Source organism: Lutjanus erythropterus, chromosome 10 (genome assembly GCF_056507025.1).
Source record: "Lutjanus erythropterus isolate fLutEry1 chromosome 10, fLutEry1.hap2, whole genome shotgun sequence".
Lineage (NCBI taxonomy): Eukaryota > Metazoa > Chordata > Actinopteri > Lutjaniformes > Lutjanidae > Lutjanus > Lutjanus erythropterus.
The window spans coordinates 34,949,197-34,963,449 of record NC_139326.1 but is presented as its reverse complement, the minus strand read 5'-3'; the positions used below and the strand labels follow the sequence as shown (position 1 = coordinate 34,963,449).

The 14,253-nt window shown below is 38.1% G+C and overlaps 1 protein-coding gene across 1 annotated transcript; it reads left to right on the top strand.

The window, feature by feature from the left end:
- The first annotated feature begins 7,129 nt into the window (after positions 1–7,129).
- Positions 7,130–12,307, top strand: myl2b (myosin, light chain 2b, regulatory, cardiac, slow). The gene is made up of 7 exons (XM_084729159.1): positions 7,130–7,237; positions 8,712–8,801; positions 8,915–8,990; positions 10,261–10,365; positions 10,519–10,597; positions 11,801–11,849; positions 11,946–12,307. The coding sequence occupies exons 1-7, from the start codon at positions 7,235–7,237 to the stop codon at positions 12,048–12,050; spliced, it is 507 nt and encodes a 168-aa protein (XP_084585285.1). The 5' UTR covers positions 7,130–7,234; the 3' UTR covers positions 12,051–12,307.
- Positions 12,308–14,253: the final 1,946 nt, after the last annotated feature.

Below are 14,253 nucleotides of genomic sequence, written 5' to 3'. Positions count from 1 at the left end.
GAATGGTGATTTTAGGACACCGCCATTGGCTAACTGGCTAGCGTTTTGCTAACACTGGCCGAGTTAAGATGTGGCTCTGTATGTGTTGCATGTACAGGTCCACTAGCAACATCTTTTAATCATAAAGAGCACAAAAAGTAGGTTTGGAGCATAAAAAAATCACCAGATTGCAGGAAAGTAAGTGTTGGATGATCAACATTTCAAATGTATCCCTCTGCAATGTTGAAACGAAACCTACGCCCTTGCACATGTGTAACAGCATGACATTATAGCTCTTAGCAGGAGCAAGGTTAAGTCTTGAAACCATAATTATATGCATTCCTTAACCTGGTGAAAGTACTATTTACAGTGAGAGTCTGGAACCTGCAGTTCTTCCCACCCACTTGTTTACATTCTCATCAACACCAGAGCTAAAACTCTGTATGTCAGTGCTGAGAATCATATCACAGTTTATAACACTGCCTTCACTTCAGCAGTATCAGAATACTGGTATGTCCTGTGTAACTGAACCAAGCAATAGAAAGACCATATTGATGAAAGTAACAACGCATCCTCACTTTGAGATTGCATTAAAATATATTATATGCATGATTTTAGTATTTTATATAATAATATTTTCCTGGGTGGGTGATTAGTGGACCATATTAAGGTTAATTAAAATATTCATTGGATGATGTGATAATGTCTTGCAATTTTTATGAATAGAAATTATATCAACATCATTAAATGCCTCATTTGGGGGAATGATGTAGTTTAATTGCCAAGTGATTTTATTGGAACTAAAACTACAAGAATATATATATATCGTGTTTCTTGAAAATCAGATGGGACAACAAATGTAGAAACAACAGCGAGTTGATTCAGAATGAGTCAAGATCAGATTTCTGCAGCAGAGCTGTGGGCTGCTAGCACTACCTCCTGGACAAGATGGGTAAATGAATGGTCAAAGGAATAAATCAGTCTGCAGTGTGGGCTTGTGTTACAAACACAAACTCTACTCCACATGTTCGCAGTATTAGTCTTATGCTTGAACATTGTCCACTGTTGTTGTCGCCATGCTTTAAAAAAAAAAAATCATTAAGAGATCAACCCTGGGAAAAACATTAGGGAGGACCGAGGGGACAATACAGTATCAGCAAATGAAATTTCTTCTTTCAGCTTTCCATCTACTATTTCTTTAAAGGGACAGTTTACCCTCAAATCAAAAAAACATATTTTCCCCCTGGCCTGTAGTTCTTTTTACTCATCTAGAGTTTTTTAGTGCGAGTTGCATAGTTTTGGAGATATTAGCTGTGGTGCTCAAAATAATCCACAGACCTTGTTGTACGCCGTTATATGTAGGAACTGTAGAATCTACCAGAACTACTTTCTTTCTAACAGAAAGAAACTCATGCAAAAAATCTAGATAGATAAACAGAATACAGGCCAGCTGTTTTTATTCTGTTTGTCTGGATTCAACTTCTGCTTTGTTTTGTGGGGTAACAAACAAAATCACCAAGATTTTAGATTCATATATCTAACAGTTAAGGAGCTTAAAGTGATAGTTCACCCAAAAATTAAAGTTCACTCAATATCTACTCACCACTGTGCTGATGTGAGGATGGGTGAAGATCTCCAGTTCACAAAACACTCCCGAGTTTTCAGCAGAAAACAACGTTGCAGCCAAATCCAGTACAATTGAAGTGAATGGTGACCAGTTTTAAAATGTAAAAAAAAGAACACAAAAAACACAAAATGTCTCCATACTGCTCATGTGGTGTAATCCAAGTGTCCATAAGCTGCAACATTAAAATTTGACCCAAAAAGATGCCATTTACACCATGTTTTTAGCCTAAACGTCAACTGTAGCCTCTCAGACCAGAGCCGCGTTCACATGTCTGAAGCATGACTTGGGCCTTTCTCAATCTGGAAAGGATTTTGTACACTACACCACCAGGTTTCCGTTGCTCTCACTCTGCAGTCCACGGCTGCAGCAAAGAAATGATGTTCCTCTTCTATGTCAAAGTCCTCAGACATTTTCTTCTTTGTTGAAAGTTTGCAAAGTCAGCTGTGCGCATAACAACTCACTATTTCTGAGCAGATCTCTCTCTGTTGTCTGAGTCGCTTCCAGGTAGCATGTAAACAGATGTGAAGGTATCTCATATATCTCGTGTCCCGCTGCTTGTGTACCTGCTTCAGGCGTGTGCACGCAGCTCCGGTCTGAATGAATTTTCATTTTTGGGTGAACTATGGCTTCATTAAGTCAAGGCTGTAGCTACCTCTAGCTAGCTTTAACAAGGTTCAGCTCTCTTGCTTCAGCTATGAGGCTCACTGTTTGGTTTGGTTTTTAGCTGTGTTTTGTTTAGCTGCACATTTAACACAACACTTTATTTGAAATTATATATTTATATGGCATAAAAAATGTTACATGGCAAAATAATTGTCAACAAGTCTCATTTTGGTCTTAACTGCATTAAGAGTTAGACCGGGGCTGGTTTTGGTGCTGCAGGGCAGACCTTTGTCACAGCAGACATTCTGACTTGTCAAAGCAGGGAGGGCACATGTGGAACTAATAACATTAACGATGTAGGTGTTCCAGTAAGTCATGCCCGAGAGCAATTATCCACAATACCACCACCCTGTAACTGGAACATCTAATTGCAATGCAGCCTTAATTAAGGTTATTAATTACACCTGTGGTTTTCATGCTTTGACATGTCGAAATATGTGCTGTCAGGAAGGAGCTCTGCAGTGACAAAACTGTAAATTAACGATTGAATGCAGTAATTTACTGTTGTCTTCAGAAAATATTCTTGAAGAATAAACTGGGAAGTAAAGTGCTGTTGAAAAATTTAAATGATCATCATAAAAGCTGTATTTAAGTACTTCTCCATCCAAGTGACCCTCTGTGGGTTTCATCTGCTTAAAGGGTCAGTTCACCCAAATATTTTTTTAAAAAAAAAGGATGCATGAAAGAGAGAGAGAAATATTTTGTAATTTTAGCACATACTACAAACCTTTAATGAAGCTGTCTACCAAGTCCTTTTCAGACCATCCAGAATTTAGGTCTGCAGTCCTCTACCAGTGTACTAGTTTACAGTTCACACATTAAGAAATTAAACACATGATGTTTTATGCTGAGAGAATTCATAAAACTTTAACTTTGTGAATGTCCATGCTTTAAGACATAAAATATTAATTGTCAAAAATTGTTAAATTGTTGTTTAAAATTCTTAAAATCATATTCTTCTCTGTGATTTAAAAAAAAAAAAGTAACAATATTAAAAAATCTGACAAGACACATAAAACATAACAGGACAAAAAAGACATAAGAAGACTTAAAAGACCCAACAAGACACATTAAATATAATGACGAAAAAGACAGAAAAGATGTGACAAGACGAAAAATGATATAAAAGACTTAATGAAAACCATGTAAAAGACAAAACAATGTAACAAGACAAAAATAATTTAAGAAGGCAAAGAACAATATCAAACACATACACTAAGACGTAACAGACAATGAGGGTGACTTTTTCCTTTCATACTTCAGTCACAGTACATTTCAGAGCCTGTACTTTCTCCTTTTTACTTGAGTAAAGAAGTTGAATCAGTACTTCTACTTTTACCAGGGTCTTTATTACACAACTATCTGTACTTTTACTTGAGTAAAGAATGTGTGTACTTTTGACACCTCTGACATTTCAAAAGTTGAATTAAAAAACACAAGATGTCCCCTAATTCATTATGAAGTCCATTCTCAGTGTTAAATGCCCGGCAGGTCTCCAGTTTCCACATTACTTCTTGTGTAAACTGCATACTGGACCAGGCTCACCTGCTTTGAATGTCAGCCCATTAAACTGTCATTATGGGTTGTCATCGGGTGCATAGCTTTGAGGTAATATGTGCTTTGGTCTATGTCTTTATTAACCAAGCAGGCCGTTATCATCTATTGGCAAGCTGGACCACAGTGTGGATGTTCCAGGTGGGTGTTCAAAATGAATCCACATCCACTACAGGTGCGGTCCAGCTCACCTCACACTGGGAGGAGTCCCAGTACACGCCAGGTAACAGCAGCAAAAAGAGCGACAAAGTCCATGTGGTCCAGAGGAGGCTGAGGTGGATGAATGGGTCATACATAGGACTTTGACCCAGGAGACTGCCAACCATGATCTTTTCCTGAACCCCAAGCTGTGTTGATGCCTTAACCTAACCAAACTACAATAGTTTCATAATGCTAACCACTTTTCATATATGCAGTCATAACAACAGATGATATGCATTCTCTGGCCTGCAGGGAGATGCAGTTTTCCCTGTCTGTAGCATTATAATGGTGGTGATGAAAACTGATAATGACCATTGAATGGGCTGATAACATTTGAAACAGGCACTTATGTGTTAAACAGAGATTTATGATGAGCACAGAGAAACAGTGAAAACAGCTTTCTAGTGTCAGACTCTGTACATACATCATTCTACATGGTGAAACACAAACATCCCAGTAAATAAACAATAAGCCAAACACATTTTTTGAAAGAAGTTGGGCTTTAAAAAGTTCACTGCAAGCATGTGATGTGACGTATGTTTGAGGCTGCAGATGCTATTGTTGTATTAGATTTCATTCTATTTAAAGGTGCAGTTCTGCTGAAAGATAGTTGGTTGTTGAGTCTCATTCCCAGGTCGTCAAATTACCAACGCTTGGGATTTGTCACTCGTAGACGGATGATTGTCGAGGTCGTTGAATACTGAAATGTTGAGAATGAGATAATAAATCAGTAGTCTTGCCTAAGTTGTGATTGGCCAAAGTCTCCTGTCGCTGGCTTTTTTCTAAAGCCTGAAAACAGAGCCAAGAGGTGGAGCAGAGGTCTCAGACCACTTGAATTACATTATGATTAAAGCTTATTATGGAACTTTTGCCCACTGACACCAAAAATAAAGTATAAATAAAGTAAAGTATTTTTTTGCTCATACACACATTGGATTAAGTATTAGGGATGCATGCTAATGCCAGCATGACAGTGGTATTGGTCAATAAAGGCTTAAAAATTAAATATCTGTATCTGATAGGTTGATGAGATGTGGCTAATTATGCACATGCAGCTATATCTGTGGTGTGGGAATTTAATGAAGTGTCTGAAACGGATAGAAAAGTTGTTATTTGCAATGATTGGTTAGTATCAGTCATGCAAGGAGAAGCCAAATAGCATTTGTGCAACACTACAAATTTAATTGCCCATCTTAAAGGGAAAATTCTGTACTTTTCATGTGTCCAGTCAGTGTTGATGAAGCAATACATTCCTCAGTGATGCTATATTGACCAAGAAAACTGAGTTGTCCTGCTCCAGAACTACGCCAGCAGTGCCTACATGTACATTGCAATGCATGCGAGCGTCTGACACCCACGCCCATGTTGCCATGGATCACCACCCTCGCCTACAGCTATTACTTTGTTGGCCAGAACATAGCGTTAGGTCACAAAAGTAGTCATCCAATGCGTCCCCTGGATGCCCAGACGTGTAGACTAGAGACTCAAGCTGACATAGCCTGTAGTTCTTTCTTAACACCAACAACATCACTATGAAATCACAGGATGCAGGAAGAATATAGATCTTGCAGCAGGAGAACTCGTTCCTCGGTCAATATAGCAGCACTGACAAATTTATTGCTTCAATTGACTACATTTACCATCAACGCTGATTGGACAGCCACATGAAAAGTGCTTATTTTTTCCGCCAGAGGAGAGACTTGATTTTTTTTCTGCAATTTGAAGGGAAAAAAATCAGAGCATATATCAACATTTCAATCAGCCAAAGTCATCAGCAAATTTAATACTGACAAAAATCAAATTTTGTGCATCCCTATTAGCTATGATGTTTTAACTATAACTATAAAGTATACAACACATGACTTAAACCCATAAAACAATAAGTTAAAATCTGGGGTTGGACTTTCACATATACCTTCTTTGATTTTTTGACTTTCCTTGTAAATCAGCTTCATTTGCTTTTGTTTTTGTACTCAAGATTGGTCTTGGTCTCAAGCCCAGTTTATTTCAATGCCAGTCAAGACCACAGCTGCAGGGACAGACTAAATTGCCTGCACATTGTCTAATTATCGGTTAAGATACTATTAAATGAAGTGAATGAATCTTCATTCGTTTTCTGTCGGTGTTTTATGCAAATTTGGATCTTTCTGATCATTTGAGGAGTGCCTATGATTTGTATGTTCCACATTTTATTATAATTGTTACACAGTTACACTCATTACACTGCATTTGATCTTGACTTGATCTTAGCCTGTTAAAATCTTGTTCTTGTCTCAGTCTCGATATGCTCTGAATTTGGTCTTGACTTGGTCTCAACCTCCCAACGCCCCGGGTCTTTTCTCAGTCTCGATATGCTCTGGATTTAGTCTTGACTTGGTTGCAATCCCTTTAAGTTTTGTTCTTGTCTTATGTCATGACTAGGTCTCAGCAACTTAAACTCTTGGTCCTTTCTTGGATTTGGTGCACTCTGGACTTGACCTTTCCTTGTTATCCATAAACTCTGGATTCAGTCTTGATCTGGTCTCAACCCTTTACAGTACTGGTCTTTTCTCTGTCTCAATATACTTTTGTATATGTTACACATGTCTTCTAACTGGTTAAGGACACAAACTGATCTGGGGCCGAGTGTAACACTGTTCGAAATAATTCCGTTTCATAGAATAAACTAACCCACATTGTTGGTGAAACACATCATTGAACAATGTTCCACACTAATGTTTTCCACAGCATGGCATGCTGCTAAAGATCAGGTCTTACTGTGGCTCAGAACGGTTTAGCTAACAGTTCCGTTTAGTGTGCTACCAAGAAACGGCCCCCATCATGACATAGTTTTGTCCCTTGTGGAGCACTAACTGGACAGCTGGGTGATGGATCCCATCAAGTGCAACTGTCAGTCTCAAAGACAACTGTCCTTCGTGAGCCAAAGCTATGTCCTATTGTTATTCTGGGGGTCTCAGTAATGGGGTATGTGTGTTTGGCTATTATCCCTAAATCTCATGAACTCTGACAATGGGGGCTGCTGCTGGTGGAGAGGGAATAGTCTCCTTTACCTGGGTCTCTGCCTAAAGAGGGCATGAGGTATTTATAGCCCATAAGCATGCGCCATTATGGAGGGGACAGGGGTCAGTATATCTAGCCCTCATTTTGTGCGCCGCTCCATCATAAAGCAGCAAGGATACTGCTTGGTCCTCATCCAGCTACTAGTGAAACATGGTGAGTGGACACAGATTTCATTTCATCTTGTTGAAAGTAACACCAGACTGTGAGGAGACATTCTGTCTCTGCTGCATGGTTAATAATGTGTTTATATTATATATTTATATAATATACTGTCATAGCATGTTTTGAATTATACATCTTGCTCTACTCACACCAATGATAATGGATCAATACCCTCCATGTCAATATGCTTATGGGTACTGAATACAGATCAACAAAGAAAATCATCAATAGGACAGAGCTCCAGTTGTCCTATTGATGACTTATTGATTATTTTTGTCTACTCATGATGGTGAAATAAAGAAAACTACATGAAACTATATGAAGTGTTGCATGGATAGGAGTGCAGAGGAAACAGGAGACAGGAGAAAAAGAAACATGAGGATAAGAGAACAAGATGGGAAAGGAGGAAAGGAAAGGATGAAATTGGGAGAGGAGAAGAAAAATAGAGAGGCATGAGGAGAGGACAGAAAAGGAGGGGAGAGAAGAGGATTCAAGAGGAAAGTAAAGAAAGCAGGAGATAAAAGGAAAAGAAACAAGAAGAGGAAATGACCAAAAAGAAAAGAGGAAAGAGAAAAGAAGAAAAGGGAGAACAGACAAGAGAAGGGGAAAGGAAAGGAAAGATGAGAAGGAAAAGGAGGAGAAAACAGGAGACAAGAGAGGAGTAGAGGAAATGGGAGCAAACAAGATGAAAGTGAGGAAAGAAAAGAAAGAAAGAAACAAACAATTAAACAAAGCTACAGACAGGTAAAGAACAATATATTGCATTATTTTGATCAATAAAGTTTCTGTTGATCTGCACTGGGCAGCACAGAGAACGAACAAACTCTGCATCATCGAATCCTCTTAAAACAAAATAAAGAAATAAATAAAGCTAAGCGCCAGAGGTTCCGTCCATGAGATACACAAGTGCTCGAGAGCTAATCCACAACAAGGGTTAGACAGCAGCTGTCGAGAGGCCCGTGAATCCAAGCAACATGATGTCATCGCTGCATCCCCTTACACTGTTTTTCACAGTTCCTTGGCAGTCATGTAAATAGCTCGACATAATCCTTGTCTCCGAGGGATTTCTGATCAAACAGGGCTCAGTGTACCGTCCTGTCATCACCCGGGCCCTATAGAATAATCCCTCATGTGATCCTGGGACTGGGGGAGTGCGGGCAGCGGACCACACCCTCCCCAGGCTTAGTCTGCATTCTCGCAAAATTGGAGGCTTGAGTAAATATTTCCATAACAAACTGACAGTGTTTGTAATCCCTCCTAATGAAATGCATGCCCCGGTGTAAACCTCGCCTGTTGTGCAATTATTGCCCCCCACACTTTGGTGAGTTTAGTGATCATTGGCTTGTTATCATAAGTGCGTGTGTCACAGTAGAACCGATAATGAGTGAAGCTGAAGCAGAGAGCCAGGTGATGATGGTGCCATCGGTATTGGATCTAATTGGAGCATCATTGTCAAACCCTGCAGGCCCCCAAGAAAGCCAAGAAGAGAGCGGAGGGCGCCAGCTCCAATGTGTTCTCCATGTTTGAACAGGCCCAGATCCAGGAGTTCAAAGAAGTCAGTGCACTGCCAAATGTTTTCTTTCACTTTGAATGTCAGTAGTTTACTCTGGTGAATGCTTACTGTACATACTGGAGACACAGCGTGTATAAATAATACAACCTCTGCAGGCTTTCACTATCATGGACCAAAACAGAGATGGTTTCATTGACAAGAATGACCTGAGAGACACTTTTGCAGCTTTAGGTAAGACCACCTCGATGTTAGTCTGCTTGTAGATGTCTCTTTTGTGTTGTAAAGGGTTTCACGTTGTCACACTGCTTACAAGTGTACCCAGTTGTGAACCTGCTGAAGCAATTGGTCAATTGAGAGAAAACTATTTTACTAATCAATTAATCTCCCAAGCGAAAGTGTCAAACAGCCTCTGGTTCCAGCCTCTCAAATGCATTTGCTGCTTCTTTGACTTATATATTGAAAACTCAATATCTTTGGTCTGTTACTTAGACAAAACAAGCATCACCTATTCATCCATGATGCAAAATTTTTTGGGTTGAAGTCCACACAAATGTTCAGGACTGTCAAAATGACATAAGTTATGTTCATTTGACAGAAACACTCTTTGTAAGACTGACATTTTATGTTATGTTAAAGTACAAGTTTTGAGTTTTTTTTACTAAAATTTATAGCATCAATATAGTCTAATTACTTCAAGACTGATTCTGCACTGAGAATATATTTTGATAGCTGAACGAACTAAAAAATTTGTTGTATTATGTTTTTATGTTCATATGACATGTAGGTAATTTCTTGTTTAAAAAAACCAAAAAGAATTAACATAAGAAAAATATGTTATTACAACAAGAGTTGAAGTGTTACGCTGAACACAAAAATGTTTCGCTTTCTCAGCATGAAACTGCAGTAATTTATTTTGTTTTACCAACTTATTATTATTATTATTATTTTCTTGTTCAGACAATTTCATAAAAAATAACGATGTCACTGCACCTGCACACAGACAGCAGACTTCCCAGCATGTATTGTGGGAGAGTCACATCTCTCCTGAGATCCTTCTCTTTTATAATCAAATCAACTTGATTTGATCAAACCAAATTTCCATGAACAGATGTTGATTCAACATGTTTTCTCAGGTTCAGTTAACTTAATTCAGTTGGTTTTACAAAACTAAAATATGACTAATTATTCAACCTAAGTTCAGTTAATGTACATCTTTAAGTTGAACCTTCTAAAAATATTTATTGTGCATATTAAAAGTTTTGTGTTTAAAATTAACCTTTTAAGTTGAATGAGCAAATTAGTGTTTACAGTGAAAGTACTGAGGATTCCACGTAATACCTGGGACATTATGATGGGCAAATTTTCTCTTTTTTCTAACATCTCATTGACCAAGTAATTTATTAATGAATCAAGAAAATGATAGTTAGATTAATCAATAATGGAAATAATTGTTCATTTCCGTTTTAAACCCTGTTCCGCTTTATCTGCCACCCTTCTCTAGGCCGTTTAAATGTCAAGCAAGAAGAGATCGATGACATGCTGAAGGAGGCACCAGGACCCATTAATTTCACAGTCTTTCTCACCATGTTTGGAGAGAAACTAAAAGGTGAGGGGGTCGTTCTGAATAGTCCAGAGTCTGATTATACAGCGTATCCAGATAACTATCCGAAAACTTTCAGGACCATACCAGTTCTTGAAAAACAATGTTACCTTTGTTTTAATTCTTCATCAACTCAGAGCTGCCACTGTTCATCCTCAGGTGCTGACCCAGAAGAGACCATCCTGAACGCTTTCAAAGTGTTTGATCCTGAGGGAAAAGGAACGTTAAAGAAAGAGTTGTGAGTAGAAATTTAGTAATGTGTTGTTGGATAAGGTGAATGTCCCACTTATCTGCTAGTGGTGATATGACAGGTGGTACTTCTGTATCTCTTGCCAGACAGCAGCAGGGTGAACAGACATGTAGTATCCTCTGGTGAGGTGCCTGTGCAGAGCCCAAAGGATACCAGTTTAGTTTAGCTTATAAGTAAGAAGCACACTGTACATGTGTTTGTAACTGAAGCTAATTTCCTACACCAGTGTCTTGATAGGCGTTGATAGCCCAAGCAATTGTTAAGATTACGTGTTGCAGTGTAAAATCTTAAAGTCAGTCCATATAGTAATCAAGAACAGGAACAACCATCCATGACAACATGCAAACAAACAAACAAACAAACAGACAGTTCAACAAAACAAAAACACAAAAAGGATCTTATCCACTCCAGCCACATCTTAAATTTTAATACTTGGGACTTGACTTGGAACTTGTCAGACTTGACTTGGGACTTGAGACTTACTTGTGACTTGCAAAACAATGACTTGGTCCCACCTCTGCTTTACATTGACATTGCACATATTGTACATACTTTCTGGGCGTGTTCGTACATTGCTATACTGTAAGTCAGGGGGTCACTTTTGCAAAAGGAAGCCAGGGACCAGTTGATAAACATTTATGAGTCAAAGTTAAAAGATTAAAATGATCTCTCTGGGGCTTTGACAAAGAATTATATGGAAATGAATGACTTTTTTTATTTTTTTTAAGAAAAAACACTTTTGAGCCAAACTCAAATTCTTTCATAAAGTTTTTATCAACTACTAATCTTTTATTGAGATCATTTACTTTTCTTCTTCTACTTAAATCTTTGAATTTTAGAAAACCCCAAAAATTGAAGTGAAAATGGATTATGTTTAAAGTTGTTGTATTGTCAATTAAAAAGATTTAATTTTCAGGCAGCAAAATAATGACAAATCAGGTTCACAGCTCACTATGACCATTTTTTGAAATATAATTTTTTAGTTTGTAAAACTCAGTGTACAATGATTCTTACATTCTCCAGCTGAAAACATATGTAGCCTCTACAGCAAATCTTAAGTTTGAGTATCACTACTGTATGTATAAGTAATTGTATATATCGTTTCATTTTTATTTTATTATACTCTAATTTAAATATTTGACATGTATAACAGCTGAACTTTGATCCCTTCATCACTACTTGTCTTCACAGTGTGACAGAGATGTTGACGACCCAGGCAGACAGGTTCTCCGCTGAAGAGGTTAGAGCTCCACCTCAGACAGTGTTAGAGTCTGACAATATTCTTCACTCAAAACACAACCTTTTATTTTATTATTTTTTTTCCTGTCGCCCACAGATGGAACAGATGTTCACGGCATTCCCACCAGATGTGGCAGGAAACCTGGACTACAAGAACCTGGTCCACATCATCACACACGGTGAAGAGAAAGACCAAGAATAGATTCATTATTCCTGAGATCGCCCTCTGGAGATTTAAACCAGTGACACGTGATGATGTTTGTGCTGAGTTGTGTGCACGATCACACGACTGAAGAAATATAAAACTACAGTCTTTCTGAATGACATATAATTATGCATTATTGCATTAATTATGCATTCATTAATTATTACAGTTTATGTATGTCTATTATCACACTATGTACATGCAATCTCTTACTATGTAATAGGTGAAATTAAAGGTTAATGTCACCACAGAAAGGGAAATGTTTAAATGTTTTTGCAGACATGCTGTGAATGAATCAGGACAGGGAGGGTTGGTGTAACTGGCAGCGGCTCTGTTATTATTTGCACAAGCATAAAGTTTTGATGATGTGTGAGATTTCCAGTGGTCAGGAGGTTAAACATGCAGGCCTGTGAGGATGCCTTCTAATCCCAGTGTGAGAAACAACAATTACTCTCTTCCGTTTAGCCCCAGGGAGATGGATTTGTGTGCGGCTTTGCTTCCCACAGTTGCTGCAGAAAAGCTGCAGCTGTTTGTGATATTTAATTAGCTGTATATAGTCATTTTAGTCCAGTGCTGACTGTGCAGCAGTATGATTTGTAAAGGTTAGAAATGTGGAAGATTTCTTTGTGTTCAATCAAAAAGGTTCTATGAAAAGGTGTAACGGCCAAAGGGAGTAGTTACCCTCATTAACCCACAACTGCACCCCGGCTGCACTCTCACAGAGTTTATTACAAAGATAGCACAGTGGTGTCTATTTAGGGATGAACCCGTTCCTTTTCTAAGTGCTCCAATTTATAACTCTAACCACGGAAGATTAAAATACATATGTATTAGAAGACTAAAGGGTATCACATCAATATTAAACACAAGACCTTTTTGCTTACAGATAAGGGATTATGTTAGGAGGGACACTACATTATTCTCCAGTTGAAGTTATTCATGCACAGACTTTTCTTATTACAAGAGGCCAGTTCAATAAGCAGACCTGCAACGATAAGCACATTATCAATTAGACAGTTGAACAAAAATTAACTGCCCACTGTTCTGATAATTGATTAACTGTTTCAGTAAGTTTTCAAGCAAAAATGTCAAACATTTTCTGGTTTCAGCTTCCTGAATGTGATGATCTGCTGCTTTTCTTTGTTATTTATGATTTAAAATAAGGAGTCTTTGGGTTTTGGACAGTCGGTTGGACAAAAGAATCAATATGAAGACGTCACTTTGGGCACTGGGAGACTATGATGGGAATTTTTCACAATGTTTTTACATTTTATGAATAAAATTATCAGTCCATTAGCAGTGAAAATAATCAGCAGATTAATCAATAATGAAAATAATTGTTATTTGCAGCCCTATCTGCAAGCTTTTTCCACAATATGCTCAAAGAGGACACTTCTACGGGCACCGTCACTTAAAGGAAACATGGGTAAAGGAAGTAGGTATTATGTATAACCAATGGGATGATTCCTGGAGGAGTGCGAGGACCTTGAGTGTCTGTAATTGAGTAAAACCTATTCAACTCCAGATTTTACACAGAGCTCATATATCTCAACTCCAAAGCCATATGTTTGATGCTGACTGCTCTTCTCTGTGTCTCAAGTGCAAAATACAGATTACTAGTCTTACTCACGCCTGTGATCTTGTTGTAAATACAGAGATCCTGGTGTACTATCAGGCAGGGACTGAAAAAGGCATGCTGGGATACCAAATTTCTTTCTTATTGATCATTATGAATACTAAAACACAGTGGCTATTTGACATGTGTGCTACATTCTGAAGACGGTGTATTTCATGAACATGGGAGCCTTTTATGTCCTGTATTGGAGTGGATAATTCTGACTACGGGGGTTTATGTAGTATGGAATTTTTGTTAAATTTCTTTGTCCTACATATAATGCCTGAGTCTCTTTCCTGTATTGATATCTGTGTCTATGAGCCGGGATGTTTTGTTGTTTTGTTTTTTCTTTGTTTTTCTTGAGGGGGATTGCCCGTGAAAGTGTTGCGTGTTGTTTTGCTCTGGAAAAATCAATAAGCATATCTATGAAAAAACAACAACAACAACAACAACAACAAAAACCCATTGTATTAAATTTAGATCAAACTGAAATATCCTCCATCAGCTCATTTTTGGTGACAATTTGTCTAGTCTGCCACACTCCTACATTTCTGGTAACAAGTTATCAGTGCATTTAATACTTTA

What these genes read in the sequence shown, in the direction of transcription:
- myl2b (XM_084729159.1), top strand. An exon ending in AGATCCAGGAGTTCAAAGAA is followed by an intron (nt 8,802 to 8,914) that starts GTCAGTGCACTG and finishes CAACCTCTGCAG; the next exon opens with GCTTTCACTATCATGGACCA. An exon ending in ACAGGTTCTCCGCTGAAGAG is followed by an intron (nt 11,850 to 11,945) that starts GTTAGAGCTCCA and finishes TGTCGCCCACAG; the next exon opens with ATGGAACAGATGTTCACGGC.